Source organism: Strongyloides ratti (genome assembly GCF_001040885.1).
Source record: "Strongyloides ratti genome assembly S_ratti_ED321, chromosome : 2".
Taxonomy (NCBI): Eukaryota; Metazoa; Nematoda; class Chromadorea; order Rhabditida; family Strongyloididae; genus Strongyloides; species Strongyloides ratti.
Genome location: NC_037308.1, coordinates 2,702,049 through 2,719,891, shown reverse-complemented (window position 1 = coordinate 2,719,891; position 17,843 = coordinate 2,702,049). Strand labels below are relative to the sequence as shown.

At 22.0% G+C, this 17,843-nt stretch overlaps 8 protein-coding genes across 8 annotated transcripts; 3 read left to right on the top strand and 5 right to left on the bottom strand.

Annotated features, from left to right (window-relative positions):
- SRAE_2000085000 (WD40/YVTN repeat-like-containing domain and WD40-repeat-containing domain-containing protein) lies at window positions 1–1,165 on the top strand (the record flags this gene model as incomplete). The annotated part of the gene is made up of 2 exons (XM_024651732.1): window positions 1–498; window positions 554–1,165. The coding sequence occupies 2 exons, from the start codon at window positions 1–3 to the stop codon at window positions 1,163–1,165; spliced, it is 1,110 nt and encodes a 369-aa protein (XP_024505380.1).
- Window positions 1,166–1,230: 65 nt separating this feature from the next.
- SRAE_2000084900 (G protein-coupled receptor, rhodopsin-like family and GPCR, rhodopsin-like, 7TM domain and 7TM GPCR, serpentine receptor class w (Srw) family-containing protein) lies at window positions 1,231–2,473 on the bottom strand (the record flags this gene model as incomplete). The annotated part of the gene is made up of 3 exons (XM_024651731.1): window positions 1,231–2,041; window positions 2,089–2,283; window positions 2,334–2,473. The coding sequence occupies 3 exons, from the start codon at window positions 2,471–2,473 to the stop codon at window positions 1,231–1,233; spliced, it is 1,146 nt and encodes a 381-aa protein (XP_024505379.1).
- A 440-nt stretch (window positions 2,474–2,913) lies between these two features.
- Window positions 2,914–5,296, top strand: SRAE_2000084800 (Peptidase C19, ubiquitin carboxyl-terminal hydrolase domain and Exonuclease domain and Ribonuclease H-like domain and Exonuclease, RNase T/DNA polymerase III domain-containing protein; the record flags this gene model as incomplete). The annotated part of the gene is made up of 5 exons (XM_024651730.1): window positions 2,914–3,040; window positions 3,358–3,812; window positions 3,863–4,960; window positions 5,013–5,106; window positions 5,157–5,296. 5 exons carry the CDS (start codon window positions 2,914–2,916, stop codon window positions 5,294–5,296), a joined length of 1,914 nt encoding a protein of 637 aa, XP_024505378.1.
- Window positions 5,297–6,748: 1,452 nt separating this feature from the next.
- SRAE_2000084700 (Signal recognition particle 9 kDa protein) lies at window positions 6,749–7,022 on the bottom strand (the record flags this gene model as incomplete). The annotated part of the gene is made up of 2 exons (XM_024651728.1): window positions 6,749–6,899; window positions 6,946–7,022. The coding sequence occupies 2 exons, from the start codon at window positions 7,020–7,022 to the stop codon at window positions 6,749–6,751; spliced, it is 228 nt and encodes a 75-aa protein (XP_024505377.1).
- A 575-nt stretch (window positions 7,023–7,597) lies between these two features.
- Window positions 7,598–8,067, bottom strand: SRAE_2000084600 (Hypothetical protein; the record flags this gene model as incomplete). The annotated part of the gene is made up of 2 exons (XM_024651727.1): window positions 7,598–7,865; window positions 7,916–8,067. The coding sequence occupies 2 exons, from the start codon at window positions 8,065–8,067 to the stop codon at window positions 7,598–7,600; spliced, it is 420 nt and encodes a 139-aa protein (XP_024505376.1).
- A 238-nt stretch (window positions 8,068–8,305) lies between these two features.
- SRAE_2000084500 (Hypothetical protein) lies at window positions 8,306–8,655 on the bottom strand (the record flags this gene model as incomplete). Its single annotated transcript, XM_024651726.1, has 3 exons — window positions 8,306–8,393; window positions 8,436–8,524; window positions 8,566–8,655. 3 exons carry the CDS (start codon window positions 8,653–8,655, stop codon window positions 8,306–8,308), a joined length of 267 nt encoding a protein of 88 aa, XP_024505375.1.
- Window positions 8,656–9,891: 1,236 nt separating this feature from the next.
- SRAE_2000084400 (Hypothetical protein) lies at window positions 9,892–10,391 on the top strand (the record flags this gene model as incomplete). The annotated part of the gene is made up of 2 exons (XM_024651725.1): window positions 9,892–9,973; window positions 10,036–10,391. 2 exons carry the CDS (start codon window positions 9,892–9,894, stop codon window positions 10,389–10,391), a joined length of 438 nt encoding a protein of 145 aa, XP_024505374.1.
- Window positions 10,392–12,608: 2,217 nt separating this feature from the next.
- Window positions 12,609–16,091, bottom strand: SRAE_2000084300 (Epidermal growth factor-like domain and EGF-like, laminin domain and EMI domain-containing protein; the record flags this gene model as incomplete). The annotated part of the gene is made up of 3 exons (XM_024651724.1): window positions 12,609–12,661; window positions 13,030–13,116; window positions 13,160–16,091. The coding sequence occupies 3 exons, from the start codon at window positions 16,089–16,091 to the stop codon at window positions 12,609–12,611; spliced, it is 3,072 nt and encodes a 1,023-aa protein (XP_024505373.1).
- Between the last annotated feature and the right edge of the window lie 1,752 nt (window positions 16,092–17,843).

Below are 17,843 nucleotides of genomic sequence, written 5' to 3'. Positions count from 1 at the left end.
ATGAATGATTCGGAAAGTAATGTTCAATATGGTTGTTTGTTTTCAACAAACCATGATTTGGAAGCAATGTCATGTATAAAGTTTGATCCTTATCAGAGTTTACTATGGTATGGAACTGTAAAAGGAAGAGTTGCTTCGATTCTTCCTTTAGAAGATACCAAATATACAGCATTTCCCGTATTCAATGATATGATCAGAAGTATTGAAGTTGTAGAAGATTATGTACTTTCAATTTCTAAAGATAATTTTGCTATCTATTCTAGAGGAGGTGCACCTTATAATTTTATTAAAACTCCAAATATGACAGATATTCAATGTAGTCATATTTGTAAGAATAACAATTATCATGTTTTATTAAGAGCTTCTTCAAGATCATTTTGTACAATAGATTTAGAACAACAAAAAGAAGTTCGAGTAGTTTGGGATAAAAAAAAAGATGATTGTGGAATAATAAAGGAGAATAATGATTTTATTTTTACATGTGATAATAAAGGGGCTGTAAGTTTTTTATTTATTTTTTTATTTATATTTAAAAAATGAAAATAAATTATAGGTTTCACTTAGAGATAAACAATCATTAAATGTAATAACAGATTTAATGGCTCATAAAGGTTGTGTTTATGATTTTGATATTAGTGGAAACAAATTAATGACATGTGGATGTACTTGGAATTACAAAGGATTCAGGCAAGATATGTTTTTGAAAGTATTTGATCTTCGCACTCTTAGACCATTACCTGTTATAAATTGTTCTTTCCCTCCTAATTACTGTAGATTTTTGCCTTCTATATCAGAAGAATATTTTATTTATATATCTCAAAATCGACAAGTTGCATTTTCAACATTATCTAAACCAACGGAACAAAATAATTTTTTTATTGATCAAGAAAGTGACCATATTACTTGTATTGACATAAGCCCTACAAATGAGTGTATAGCATTTGGGGACAATGTTGGTACAATAAATTTATTAACAAATAGTGAATCTCCTGTTTGTAATTTATATAATTATGAACCTAATTTTGCAGATCCAGTTGAAAATTATCCACCAATTTCAATATTTAATACGAATATACCATTAAATGTTATTCCTCTGGTACCATTAGCACCTGAAAATATGGCATCATATTGGCCCCCTCAATTTTGTTCTCCTGCTATCAGGTAAATTTAAATTAAAAAGAAAAAAAAAATTTTTTTTTAAATTGATAAGTAATTTTATATGGATATTATTTATTTGATTAGTCTTTCTACTATTTCCCCATTTTCATCTAATGTTCTAACACTACATTGTTTAATCTTAGGAGGGCGTTGTTTACTTTCTGATGTAGTATTTTGTGAAGAAATTTTATGTATATATGATTGTTTTTTTGTATTTATTGTCCTTGCTAACCAAAACAATCTAGGAAGTTCTTTTTCAACAATTTTACAAAATTTTTTTCTATAATGTTCACTCCATGAACAAAAAAGATAAAAATTTGAAATTTTTCCAGTTATAACTAAACTATTACTTAATGTTGCTAAATTAAAAAATAATAGTGACATTTCTATACTAGGTGAAAAAAGTTTCCATATCTGTAATGCTGCTGAAGGTACATTACATAATGTAAATGTTGTTGCTATAATTAAAACAATTTTTGTTGCCCTTTTTTGACTTTTTAAATCACATGTTCTTTGTTTACGTAATGCATGTACGAGGAGAATATTTAATGTTAGAACAGTAATTACAGGAAGAATAACTAAAAAAATCATTTCTAATGTTGATGACCATATAGAAAAATTTAACATTCCTTCTCTAGGTGAAAGTTGTTGTAGTGTTTTAGTTGATGAAACTTCTTCTAATCCTGTTTCTGTGTTTATTGTTGTCATATTTATTATAATTTTTTCCACAGTATGTGTTATATGCCAATGTAATGTTAAGATAAAAGACGCAATAATTACACTACAAACAATTATTGTTAAAATTTTTGAATTCCATATATGACGACTTTTAAGTGGAAAGGATATTGCAGTTACTCTTTCCAATGATACCAATACAATTAGCCTAAAATCAAAATGTTAAATATTAATATATACTAAGTAAACAAATACCATGCAGAGATAAAAGAACACATATTAGTCAATCCTATCCAATGAAATTTTGAGTGAAGAAGAAAACGACGAAACCATGTAAAAAAGGTTCTAATACTACTTAGTGCAAAAGATTGATGAATATTACATATGAGAAAAACTGTATCTGCTAATGCCATTATTGCTAAAAGATTATTTGTTTTTGATCTCATAGAACTAAAAAAATTTAGTAAAATAATAAATATAATATTTATATAAAAACTTACTGAGAAAGTAATACAATAAGATTAAGAAGATTACCAATAATACCAACAGTAAATTGTATAGGGAATACATATAGCATCAGAAACTTTTGAAGTGCCATTGGTGATATAAAATTACAAAGTTCTGTTGTATTTGAAGACATTATAATAGATAAAAAAAATGTATTAGGAAAAAATTATCTAAATACTAAAAAAAAAAATTAAGAGGTCTATATATGCTATATCATATATATATATATATATATATATATACATATATATCCTTTTCCTGATAAATGCTTTTTGTTAAGATTAATATTGCAATAATGGTTAAATTAAAAATTATAAACAATCTAATACAAATTTTGTTTAAAATTTTCATCTTAAAAATTAGTTTATGCTTATTGTATATCATACATAAAATAGGCGGCACGTTACTTCCAAATTACTAAACCTCCAATAAAGTGATAACGGAAGCACGATATATATTTGTACTTTAGTCGTTACCATAAAATAATTGAATATTAATAATGGTTTTTTGATTAAAAATGTTAATTACAGAGAGCCCCAACCAATTTCTGAAGGAATATTGTCAAATTTATCAATGAGAGATCGTGTAGGTTATGCCCCTAATACAAGAAGCCATACAGAAATGAGATATTTGAACATAATACCGTATGAAAATGTACAAATGTCAATTAATCCAATATATACAAATGGTTCTGAACAAAGTAAGTCTAAATCAATTTTATTTAAAATAAAAATATTTAATCAAATAAAATATATTAACCTTATAATTGATAAAAATATGTTGGTGTTAATTAAGACAATTACATTTATATTAAAATAGCAAATTTATTTATGGCAGTTACTTTAAAGCTTATTAACAATATTAATATGCATATGCCAAAAACTAATTTTTTATATTTATTTACCACACTTGAAGTAGTTAAACATACATAATAATAAACTTGAAAAGTTTATTAATATATAAATAAATAATTTTGACTGTCTCTTTTTTTTTATGAAAAATAATTTTAAATTTAAGACAATGAAAATAGTATTTTGGGGATACAGGATGAAATTGACATAGGGAATAATTCAAATATTATGTGGCAATATCAGAAACCTATATTACCAAGAAATAGTCGTTTGACAATGGATATGGATCCCGAAAGATATAATAAAAGCGGAATGGTATCATTAATATGTGATGAATCTGTGCCATATGCTAGTTGTGTAATACAAGCAATGCATCCCATAATACTAATACGTAATTTATTTGAACAACATATATGTAAAAATGACCCATGTTTATCCTGTGAATTGAATTTTCAATTTCGTCTTATGTCACCAAATAGAGGCAATGGAATTGCTTCAATTAAAAATTTTGCTAGAGCATTTGAATCGTTTGAGACTCATAGAAAAATACAATTAATGGGTGGAACTTTACGAGACCAAATATGTGCATTTATTGAAAATGTTTTAGAAATAACAGGAAAGGTATTGTTTTTATTATTTTCTCATTTAATTATATATTTTAATAAAAATAGGAACTTGACTCTATATTTAATGAAGAAATATCTAAACAGACTCAAGTTACTAAAACTCGTGTTTTTGGAAAATTAGAGACTCCTAAGCAATGCATAATAAAATTAGATTATTCTGTATGGAATGAAGGTACAAAAGTTGGGCAATTAATTGACTTAATAAATCCAATGGCAAAAGATAGTGATGTAATTATTATATTTCCTCAAATATCTTCTGCTCATTTAAAAAAAATTCAAGCAATTTTTGAAAGAGGTAGTTATTGGAATTTTATAAATTGTAAACATGGCCAAGATTGTATAAATTCAAATTGTCGTTATAAACATCCGAGTGGAAAAGAACGTATAGTTGAGAAAGCTTTAGGTGAACTTAACTATGAAGAAATATCACTTCCTCAAAATATTCGAATTATAAATCAAAGTTATACATTAGAGTCTGCAGTTTTTGTAATGGGTGATGGAATTAATGATCCTATTAAAAACTCAACACATGCAATTTCAATTGCTAAAGATTTTCATAAACCAACTGAAGATAATATTAATTGGATTGTATTTAGCGGACATGCTACCGGGCCAATAACCAAGCCTGATGCATTTGCCTGTAACTTAGATTACAAAGTGCCTGTAGCTGTATTTTATATGAAGGCTAAACGTGAAAATGTAAATATGACTGAATTTAAAATTGAAATCCCAAAAGAAGTGTTTTGGGCGTTTCCAAATTTAGCATTATCTTCTAGTAATAAATATATTTGTAAAGAAAAATTTGATAAACTTGAAGAAAATAGTATTGTTGCTTTGGATGCTGAATTTATATCAGTTGATAAGACTGATAATATAAAAACAGACGAAATTGGGCGTATAAGTGTTGTTGATGAGAATGAACAAGTAATTATAGACGATTATATACAAATTGGATCTTCTACTGTAAATGATTATAAAACAAGCGTTAGTGGAATAGTTGAAAGTGATTTAAATCCAGAAACAACCAATAAACAGTTAACAACTCTTAAAGTAGCATATATGAAAATTCTTTATCTTGTGGAGCATAGTTATCATTTTATTGGGCATGGACTTTGTAATGATTTTAATGTTTTAAATATATGGGTATGACCAATTAAATTGATTATTTTTATTACTATATAAATGAATGTTTTAGGTTAATGAAATTCAATATAGTGATACAGTAAAACTGTGTCGTCTTCAATTAAAGCCAATGCTTCCATTGAAAAAACTTGCTTTTAAATTTTTGGGTATGTAATGAAATTGTACTTTTAATACATTAATTATATTACATTTTTAGATAAAGTAGTACAAAAAGATACACATGATTCTGTAGAAGATGCTAAAACAGCATTACAAGTCTATCGCAAATATGAAACATTAACAGACCAAGAAATTAGTGAATATCTTAATGATATATATAATTCTTATATTATATAGGCGAAATTTTAGCTAATAAACTTTTTTTTATTTTTGCAAATACTTAAAAAAAAACTTTTTTTATAAGAAAAAATTGCGCTAAATACAAAAACGAAACTTTTTTGAAATAAAAAAATCATCATCTTCATATAGATATGACTCTAAAAACGCAAAAAATACATTTTACTTTTTGGAATAAATGATATTTGAGTCAAATTTAAAACATGGGTAAGAAATGGTCAAAAAATCCATTTTTCAAAAAAAAAAAGTTAGAAAAAAAAACTTGTTGGCTAAAGTTTGAACCAAGTATGATTTTAATGGCTAATACTTTTTTTTGAAAAATAATTTGACGAAAATCAAAAGGCATTCTTCGGGTATTGAAAAGACTTATTGAATGACTTTAGTTTTCATTAAATTGTGTCTATTGGTTCTTGAGATAAGTGTGAAATCAATTGTTTTTACAATTTTTTAGAGAAATAAACATTTTTGTTTAAAATTTTTTTTCTTTTATATATAAAGATAGCAATGATTATGTAGGTTTCATTGATAATAACTTTTAAAAAAATTAAATTATATTTAAATTATATAAAATATATTTATCGTAAGTAAAAACAAATATTTCAGAAATCAGTTATTTTGATTTTTGTTAAACTTATAAATAATAGATTTTTAGTTTTTCTATATTGAATTTTTACAATATAAAAAAGAGGAATTATTATGTACGAATCTTCATAGAAAAAATATTCTTTTTCAATGATATTAAAAAAAATATATTTAAAATAAATATTATTAGATAATATTCTATATATCAAAATATTTATTTTAATAAAAAGAGATATCATTTTTAAACACTTTAAAATAAAGAAAAATAATTTAAAAATAAAATATATAATGATAAAAAAAGACTTTTATTTAATCACAATTTACAATTATTTAAATGGTTTATGATGTAGAATAATATAAATAATCAATTTAAAAAAAACAACAAAATTAAATATAAAACTTTCAACATTAATAATAATATATATTTTGATAAGAAAAATTATTGTTTGAAAAAATTTGAATTCTTAAAGCTTCATTTCATACAAAAGGATTTCAGAAAGATAATTGATAAGATAAGAGAATTATTAACTTCTTTTAAAATTAATATAACTAGTAATCTGATTTCACAGAATCATAAAGTAAATTTAAAAATATGTCATATTAAAGATTCAGAAATGAGTCTAAATATAAAAAGAAGATGTAGAGACTTTAATGCATTGGGAAATAAGTTTGTTTGACATTCCTTTCTTAGTATTGATAACAGTGCTTGTACGTCATATATTAAGATAGGAACATGATAAGCCTAAAGCTATTCTATTACTTTTCTTAAAAAGTAAAAAATTAGTACAAACTTCATAAATATTTATTAAATTAAAAATGAATATAATGTATATTGGTATAAGAAGATAAAAAATTTAGTAACAACAATATTCAGGAAACACATATTTTCATTAATCTTTGTGTTAATTCTTCAGTCTTTTTAAGATCACTTAATTTATTTGTCCTGTAGATGTAACACTCGACATTATCAGTAACTTTTATCGTTAGACTTCCTTTTTTAGAGTCATATTTTGTTGAATATCTAAAAAAAATTAACAACAATTGCAAATAAAATAAAAAAATATTACCGTGAACTGGCAGGATTAGCTTTAAATAATTTTTGAGCCAAACTAGCAAATTCTTCATACTCTTTTATGTAACCCATTTTTTAAATAAATAAAATATCGTAAATATTTTTTTTAATATTAAAAATATTTTAGCCTATTAAAGATAAGTTGATTGTGAAGTCACATAATACCAACTTTGTTTACGTGAAAGGAAACAATTTCAAAAATATTTTCGTTTTAAGATTTTTAGATCTATTGCAAAATCGAAAACCCCTTTTTTTTCGAGAAAATTTAAAATTTATAAACTTTTTTTTTTTTTATAAATTAAAGCGTATTTAACACTTTAAAAACTATTACAAAATTTTAAAAAAATAAAAATAAAATTTTTTTTAAATTCTATTAGATAAATATAAATAATTTATGAAGCAAAAAGTAGTCTTGTTAACAAAAAGTTTTAATTAAATTTATATAAAAATGAAAAGAACTGTGCAAAGAAATTATTATGTTTAAATTTCAATATTAAAATTTAAAAAATTTTATTAAACTTTAAGAAGAAATGAAAAAATTATAAAAATATAATGATAGTTAATTTTTGTGTAAAATTTAAATAATTAATAAAATATTCTAATTTAAAAAAAAAACATTGAGATTAAAATAAATATCAAGATTTATATTAAAAATTTATACTATACAAAATCTCCATTTTTCCATCTTTATTTTTTCTATCTTTATCACATAATTTTTCTTCAAGTTCTTTTCTTATTTTAATTAACTCATCAAGTCTTAACAATTTTTCCTTCAGGATAGTTTGTTTTCTTCTTAAGTTTTCTTCTATTACTTTTTCTGCCTCTAAAGGATTTTGGTAATTCTTAATGTTTTCAATTTTAATTGTTTCAAGAGCTTCTTTAAGTAAAAAAATTTTTTCATCAATGTTATTATTTCTAAAATGATAATAAAAATAATATTAATTATTTAAAAAAAATTTATATACTTAGATTTGATTTCATTTAATATTTTTACTTTCTCATAACTTCTTTCATATTTTTCTGCTGTTTCTTTTAATTTTTTATCTAACTTTTCATGTGTTTGAATTTCTTCTTCAACAAAATTTTTTAAAAATATGGGAATTTTATTATCATTCATTTTTAGAGTGAAAAAAAAGTACAGTAATTATTTACTTTACTAAAAGTTTTCTTTAATATAAATATACAGTGAAAAAAAAAAGAATATTTTTTAAGCTACCAATGAAATAAAAAAAAAAGACAATATATTTCAATAAAAAGAGATTTATAATAATTGATGATGGAAATTTAAAGCAGTAGTCATGTATAATTGATTTATTTTTGTTATTAATCATTTTCTTAAGAAATAATATTTATTTTTAACCTGCCCAGGCATAAAATTTTCTTTTAATTCCATGACTATAATCTATTGGTATACGTTTACCAGCCCAGGCATAAAATCTATAACTTTTAATAATATTACTTAATGTTTATATTATAATACCTTACTTTCTTTTAAAAATTGAGTTTAAATCTTCATCAGAATCTCTTATAACAGATCTTTTTGCCTGATCATCCCATGCATAAAATCTTTTCATCTTTAAAATATTTTATAAATACAAAAATAAAATTAACATACCACATAATTATCTTCTACATTATTAATTTGTCCAAAAACCAAAATGAAGAAAAGAGTAAAAAAATAGAATAATAAGGTTAAACTTTTCATTATCAATAAAAAAAGTTATGCTAGAAAATAAAAGTTTTTTCTTAAAATTTTGTATTATATAGTAAAATCTTATGTGTTAATTAAATAGGAGGATTTTAAAAACGATTTATAGAATGGGATAATAGGTGAAAAGAATAAATTCAATTGACCATATATAAAATGTGAAAAAGATACTATAATTTTGGACAAAAAAAATTTTTTTTTAAGACAACATGAAATTATAATTTATCTTTATTACCATATACCATAAATATACCTTTTATAAAGAAGATATATCTAAAATAAAGTATAATATTTGATAAAAAAAAAATATAGAAACAAATATCATTGATAAATGTTTTAATTGTATTTATTTTTTACTTTGTTGACAAGAGATGATGAATTGAAATAAATATTATTTTAAATAATTGAAGTTATATATTTTTTTTTGTTGAATATATTTAAAATTTGTATTGAGAAAAATTGTACTTTTTTAAATATATAATTATATCTTTAGATTGTAACAAATACTAAATCATTTTATGTTTATGCTTTTTATTAATACAAAATAGATAATTGTTTTATATCACGAACAAAGGTTTTTGGATATTCCTTATTAAAAATGCAATTTTTTATTAAAATATTACAACAAAAGATTGAAATGTTTTTTTGAAAATTAAAAATATGTTCATTGTTTTTTCATACTAAAAATTACATGTTATTTAATCATAGCTATTTTTAAAAAAAAATAGATATATAACAAAATACTGGGACATTCAATTTCTTTATACAACTTTAATTTAAAATAATGTAACCTAGTATTATGAAGAAGAAAAAAAAAAAAACTTCCAATCTTAAAATAAACTTAAAAATAAGTGGTTATTATTTACCAATTTGTAAAAAAAAAAAAACATATATATTATTTTAATCATCTCATTTACCAATACTCTTTTCAATAACATCATTAATGGAATAAAATTTGTTACGAAATAGGAAATGTATCTAAGATAATACATTAAGAATATAATGTTTTTTTTTAAATAAATTAAATTTCTGCCATGAAAATTTGTACCATAAAATTGAACTTATCTTTAAAAATAAATTATTTGTAACTGAAAAATATATGTATTTCAAAAACGATAACACTATATATATATTTTTTTTTGTTAAACTTGCCAACTTTTTAATTTTTATCTTAGAATATTATATATTTTATTGTTTTATCAAAATTAATAAAATGTTTTCAGAAAAGAATAGATGCATTTTATTATTATAAAATACTTGTTTTGTATTTTATTATTAAATTCATTTATCGTTTCTATTCCTCGAAATGTTAAAGGTATATTTTTATATGATAAATTTTTCATTGAAATTATATATATATATATACTTTTTTTTTAGGGACAATTATTATGTATGAAATATTACCTGATATAAAGATACAAAAAGATACTGTATTGTATGATGGAAGATTTGATGGTCCATATATTAAAAAAAATGATGAAAATATTTTATTAAAAGAATGGATAAAAAGATATCATTATAATTATATGAAAAGAGCAGGTGGTAGAGGTTTTAGTATTAATGACGACAACGGAAGTGTTAAAGAAATTATACCGGAAAAATATGTTACCAATTTGGGTGAGAACATTAATACAGACAATATATATAAATTAACGCTATATGATGAAAAGAGTAATGATAAAATTGATAGTGATTATATAAAAATAAATGAAAACAAAACTTATATTTTGTAAAATTTTCAATTTAACAAAAATGATAACAAACAAGAGTTAAATTTAAAAAAAAAATGATTTTTAGTTATAATATGAAAGAATTTTATTAATGTATAACCTGAAGATAACAGAAAAAAAAATAACTACGTCAATTGTTTACTTTTAAATAAAAATTTAAAAAAAAAGATTGAGAAATTTAAAATATACCAAGTGACGTTATCAAAGATATGTAATACCTGTTTTATTTATCAATTTTAAAATTATTCAACCAAACCTCCCTCTCAAATAACATTAATAGTTAAAATATTTTGTTAATTTTGAAATACATAATGAAGATTATACAAACAGTTTCCAATCACAAAAAATCATAATTTAGAATTTGTTATTTGATTTTATTCATTTTTTTTTCTTTAAATATTAAAGAGATTATAAATAAAAAGATAATAGTCTGTGTAGTAATCATAAATTAAAATATCACATATTCATTGTTGAGTTGGATGAATAATATCAAAAAAAAAAGTTCTTAAGAAGTACCAATTAAGAATTAATTAATTTTGTAAACAATTATTTATATAAAAGCATTTCTTTTTAAGAAAATATATATAATATCAACCTATGGAATTTGTTCTTTGTTACTACTATTTCATAATAATGTTTTAATCAAATTTATTAAAATAATCTTTTTATGAGTTACATGAATTTTATATTATCTTTAAAACTGATTACAATTATTACTTTAAGGAATACTTGTTCTCAATAATTTTACCATTCTGGAGATAATGTTACTTAAAATAGTATATATCAATATATTAATAATAAAAATTCAATAAATATTATAACAGTTCATTTATTATCTTTATTATGCATAAGTTTTTTTTTAATTAACCCACCTACTAATAAGGACTTTGGACAAATTTTTTTCTCTTTTTTTATTATTTTACAATTACTGATTATACTATAATTATTATAGTAGTTATCATTTTTCAATTTAATATTGTTAAGTTAAATAGTCTTACGTCAAGTATAGGTCGTCCTGATAAGGATTCATTTTGCGAAATATAAATAAAATAATTTAACCCACCATTCACATACTTTCATTATCATTTCTTTTAGTACAAACATAACTTTTTTTTAAAGAATATACTAAATTAGTCATAAAAAATTTTTTGTTAATATCTTTTATTATTAATAAGTCTAAATATATATTTTTATTATTAAAATAACTTAATGATAAAAATATTATAAGATTAATAAATATATGTCTATCATTAATGTTTGTTATTTTCAAAATTATCAACACAAGCTACGTCAAATTTTTAGAAAAGAGGTTTATCATTATTATAACAATGTATCCGTTTACAGAGTATTCAGAAATATATTTGTAGATAAGAGTTATATAAGTTTTAATTTCCTTATTAATAATATTTATATCTATGATATTTAATACTTACACAATAAATTAAAAAACTTTAATATCCTTATTAATTTTAGATATTTATATTTTATTACAAATGTTTATTAAATTTCATTTAATATTAATATTAATTATTATAATTTTTAATAACTTTAATCTAATATTATGTGAATGTGGATGTGGAAGTCGTTGTTCTGTATATTCATTACCAAAACATTGTGTTAGATGTTGTACAAGTTTTGTTAAAAGAGAAACATTATTTCAAAGTAATACAATAGAAAAAAATACTTTTAAATTTAATAAAAGTAGGAAGGCAAATTTAAGAAGACATAAAAAATATGAAAATATTAAATGGAATAATTCTAAATTTATAAGAAATAAACATTATTCATTATTTAATGATAATATTGAAACAATTCAATCACAATCAATTTCCTCTTCTGAAGATTTATTATTAAGTATTATAAGTGAAGTAGCAGATAAAATGAATAGCAAAAGAATAAAATTTTAATTGAACAAATATATTTTTTACTCTTATATACAATAAGAATAATATCTTATTATAATAGGTAAATATATATATTGGATCTTACAATTATTAGAACCAAATATTAAACTATATTTCATATAAAAATCAGTAAACAAAATTTATATGAAACTTACAGTAACCAGAATCTGGTATCCAAAATATTTAAATAATAATTGAATAATTTTATTAGAATTATCATTTTTATTAAGTTATTTGTTAGTATTATGATTAATAAAATCCCGTAAACAAAAAAAATTATGTCTTTCATATTATAAACACACTTTTTTTTTTTTTTTTATTTTTTAATATTTTCATTTGACATAGTTGGAGTTTCATATCCATTGCTATCTAAAAATAAAAAAGTTAGTTCATATTAAAAAAAAAACATAATATATATTATAAATTTTTTTGTACTTCTATGGAATAAATTGTTAATAATAATAATAGTTATAAGTAGCAACATGTGATTGTTCTTAACTTTTTATGATAAAATGAATAAATTGTTATGTGTTTTAAGTAAATGTTAATACTTAATTGATAAAAAATTATATATTAATAAGTTATAGAAATATAATCTTTATACAAAATCTTAAAATTATCTATTCTTATATTAAAAAACAAGGAAAAATAAAAAAGAATTCTACAGGTAAAAAATTTCTACATTCGTTTTTAGATCATTAATATTTTTGGTTATTTTTTTAAAAGAGGTTCCATACACAAATTATTATTTGTTTTATTACCACTATTGTTACTTTTAGTACTTCTTCTATTTCCATTCATTTCATCAATTGATTCATATTGATCTATAAAAAAAGTTTATATGTATTATTTAAAAAAAAATCTTACTTTTATCTTCATTATCTTCTGGTAATTTTGTATTTATTCTACTATTATTACTTAAAGCTCTTTCAATATAATTTTCATGTGAATATAAAGGATTTTGAAATTCCATATTTAAATTTTCATCAGGTTCATCATTCTTTTCTACATCAGAATGATAAAATATTGTTGGTAAAGGATCTTTTTCTTTGTGATATTTTTTGCGATAATACATTACCAATATTATCAATAAACCTGTTACAGCTACTAAAATTAATAAACCAAAACCAAGAAATTTGCCTCTTTTTGCTTTTTCAACAATAAGTGCTTCTCTTTTTGAAACACCACATTGATAGTCATCTTCATAACAACAACCAATAGATGGATCACATATCATAGAATCTCCACATGTTCCACAAGTATTAGTACAATTAATACCATATGTTCCTTCATCACAAATATCATCACATTTTTCTCCCTTAAAACCACTTTTACATAAACATTTACCATTTGTCATATCACATGTTGATGTAGAAGTTTTACAACGACAATCATAAATACAATCTGGTCCCCATTTACCTGGTTCACAATATCTATCACATTTATCTCCCTGTAATCCACTAATACATTGACATTCTCCTGTTTCTGGTAAACAATATTTTCTATCTGATGCACAAAGACAATCATTTTTACATTGTGGACCCCATTTTCCTTGAGGACAATGTCTTTCACATTTAGGTCCATAGAATCCATCTTTACAGATACATGAACCATCTATATGTGAACATACACCACCATTTTCACATATTCTACATGATTGTGTACAATTTACACCCCAAAAATTTTCACTACATTTATTTTGACATGTTTCACCATAATATCCTGAAGCACATTGACATTCACCTGTAACACTATCACAGAAATTATTTTCTCCACATAAACATTTATTTTTACATCCTTCACCATAAGTATTTAAAGGACAATTTTCTGAACAAAAAAGACCACTTTTTCCTGGTGGACAAGTATTACATACACCATTAATATTATCACAATCACCATCTTTACAATAATTACATGTTTCTCTACAATCTTTTCCATAAAACCCTTTATTGCATACTGTACAATTATCTCCAGTAAAACCTATTTTACATAAACATTTTCCTGTTTCATTATCACAACTTCCATTTTTTCCACATTTACACTCATTTTCACAATTTTTTCCCCATTTATCTTCATGACATTTACTATTACAATGTGTTCCATACCAATTATCAGAACATAAACATTCTCCTGATTTAAAATCACAACCTATTGCATGTTCAGAACATGAACATTTTTTTTCACAATTATTTGAATACCATCCTCCTTGACATTCATCATTACATTTATTTAATTTACTTTTTCCTGGTTCACAGATACATTCTCCAGTAATTGGATTACATCCATTTGGACAATCACATTTTTTACAATTTATACCATAATGATTTGCAGGGCATGGCATTGAACAACTTGGTGATTGAAAACCTTCTGGACACATACAAACACCATACTGATTATGACATTTTCCACCATTTTTACAATTACATTTTGAAAGACAATTAAATCCAAAAAAACCATCATCACAAGATTTTGAACAATCTTCAGATGTATAACCACTACCACAATAACATTTTCCTGTAACTGGATCACAACTTGTTCCTGGTGTTAATGCACATGAACAATCAAATTTACAATCTTCACCATATTTACCTAATGGACAAATTGAATTACAAGCAGTTCCTGTAAAACCAGGTTTACATTGACATTTTCCATCAATTGGAGAACAAAATTTAGTATTATTAAAATTACAAACACATTTTTGTTCACAAAAATATCCAAATCTATCATCTGGACAAATTCTTTTATCACAATTTTCTCCTGAAAAACCATCAAGACAAATACAAGTACCATTAAATCTATCACATTTTGAACCTTTACCACATTCACATTTTTTTGAACAATCTAATGAATATTTATCTAATGAACAAGGTATTTTACATTTTTCACCCGTAAATCCATAACATTCACATTCTCCTGTAACTGAATTACATGTATTTTCATTATAACAATGGCAATCTTCTATACAAAATTCTCCCCATTTTCCTTTTTCACATGGAATATCACAAAAAATTCCTTTAAAACCAGGTTTACAATGACAACTTCCATTTTTTTTATCACATTTTCCATTTACACAATGGCAGGTAAAGTTACAATTTAAACCATGAGTACCATCTTCACACATTTCATTACAATATTTTCCTTTATATCCAGGTTCACATATACATTCTCCAGTTTTTTTATTACATTTACCACCATTTTTACATAAACATTTATTTTTACAATTTTTACCATAATATCCTTCATTACATTCTTCTTCACAATGTTTTCCAGTATATCCTTCACTACAAAGACATTCACCTGTTTCACTATTACATCCATCAGCATCATTCCTACAATCACATTTTTTTTTACAATTTTTTCCATGTAAAAATTTATCACATGTATGACCACAAAGTGGTCCATAATAACCAGCATCACAATTACATGTATTTTTATCAACACATTCACCTTTTTTACAAGAAGGTGAACATAATGGTTTACATGTATTATCCTCATCCTGATAATATCCTTTACAACACCGTAAAACAATTTGCTTTTTTGGAACACTTTTTGATACATATTTTGGTTTTATAATTTCTCTAATAACAGGACAATTAAATCCTTTTGTAAAATCAGGACACCATTCATATTCAGTAATTGTTGATACTTCATTTATTTTACTTATTTCAGAAACTAGTACTTCTTCCTCAAAAGAACATACATTTCCTCCAATTGGTTCTTCATTTTGAGATGCAATAATAAGACTATTAAAATAATACAATATAATAATATAAATATAAAAATTTATAATTTTTTTCATAGAATAAAAATATAGTACCATAATTTTTTAATATCAAAATAATAATATTAAAAAAAAAGAAGAAATAAATAGTTTTATTATAGAAGAAATATAAACTTTTTTGATAATAAAAAAATGTTAACTAAAATAAACATTTATTGTATATTTAGAGAACAAATGTGTATGTATATAAAATCATTCAGTAATTGATTTTAATTTCACTTTAAAATAATAAGTTAATTTGATTTGACGTTAAAATAAAAATATTAAAATAATTACCAATTAAATTTTAAAAAATTTTATTTTTATATTATAAAAATGAACAAATAAATAGTAATTTGGATAATTTTTTTTAAACTATATCTAATAATTTATCTATTAATAAAAATTTTGTCCTTTTCCAATGTTTTTATTGTGTAATAGAAATGAATCACCAAATTGATGTACTAAGAAAATTAAAGATATGATTTAAATTTATGCTGACTATTACAAGATGAGTCATTTTAAAATTTAATAAATATATAATAAAAATAAATACAATCATATTGTAAAATGGTATTTAAAAAACAAAATTTTTTTATATAACTATTAACACTAATTATATAAATAATTATAATTACAAATGAATATATTTTTAAAGTTAAATATTTAGAATATACTTATTACAATATTCTAATGTGTAAGATTAAGATCATGTTAAAACATATTGTATTATAAAAATATATATATATATATATATTTAATGTTTTGATTTATAAAATCAATTCATTTTTTCTTCTTTATGCTTTGAAATATATGATATTATACATATATAAATAACAGATAACTTTACAACAAAGTTATTAATAAGGTTTTAAAGTAAAGGTCATAACAGGTCATAGATACGATTTAAAGTTAGGTAAAAAAAGTCAAGAACGTTAATGGTATTTTAAAAATTTAAAACAAAAGTAATATTTTTTTCTTTATTTAAAATATGATATTAACTTTTTTTTTATAATAATTAATCTTTTAACATAATTTAAAAGTATTCATATATCAAGATTATCTTTAAAAAAATATACCCAAGTAAAAATTACCTTTATTTTTCAATAAAAAAAAACATAAAAAATATTTTTATTATTTAAAAAGAAAAATAAGATTAAATTTTTGTATAAAATAAAAAGTTTTTTTTAAATATAAATCAATTTATTATCTCATAGTACTAAACAATTTCTAAAATTAAATGATAATTGTTTATTGATACTAAAATAGATAAGTATATATGTGTATCTTTTTATAAAAGTGGCGAGGTGAATGGCTTGCTAAATACAATTATAATTGTTAACAAATTTAAGTATAAATGTTTAAAAATGTGAGGATTAATATATAAAAGAATAAAATCAATTAAAGATATTAGTTTAAAATGTTAATGATTCTTAAATTTAAGAATAAACAATGATTAATACAACTTGACTGTGGTGTCGTAGCACTTTAAGCTTCTTTTCATAATATGGTATGGATACCATTTCTTTACTCCAAAAAATATATAAATTCTATTGAAAACATAAAACTTTGATTTCAATCATACAATCAAATGCCATTTTTCTGTAATATTTTTGTGAAACATTTAAATTGACTACAGTTTCAACATGTTATCAATGTTTTTTTTACTCTAATAAAAACTTTAAACAAAATCTAGTTGACTAATCATATATTTTAAATTTTTATTTTTTGATATTTTGAAATAATGACATACAAATATATTTTTTCTAAAAGTGAATGATCAAAATAATT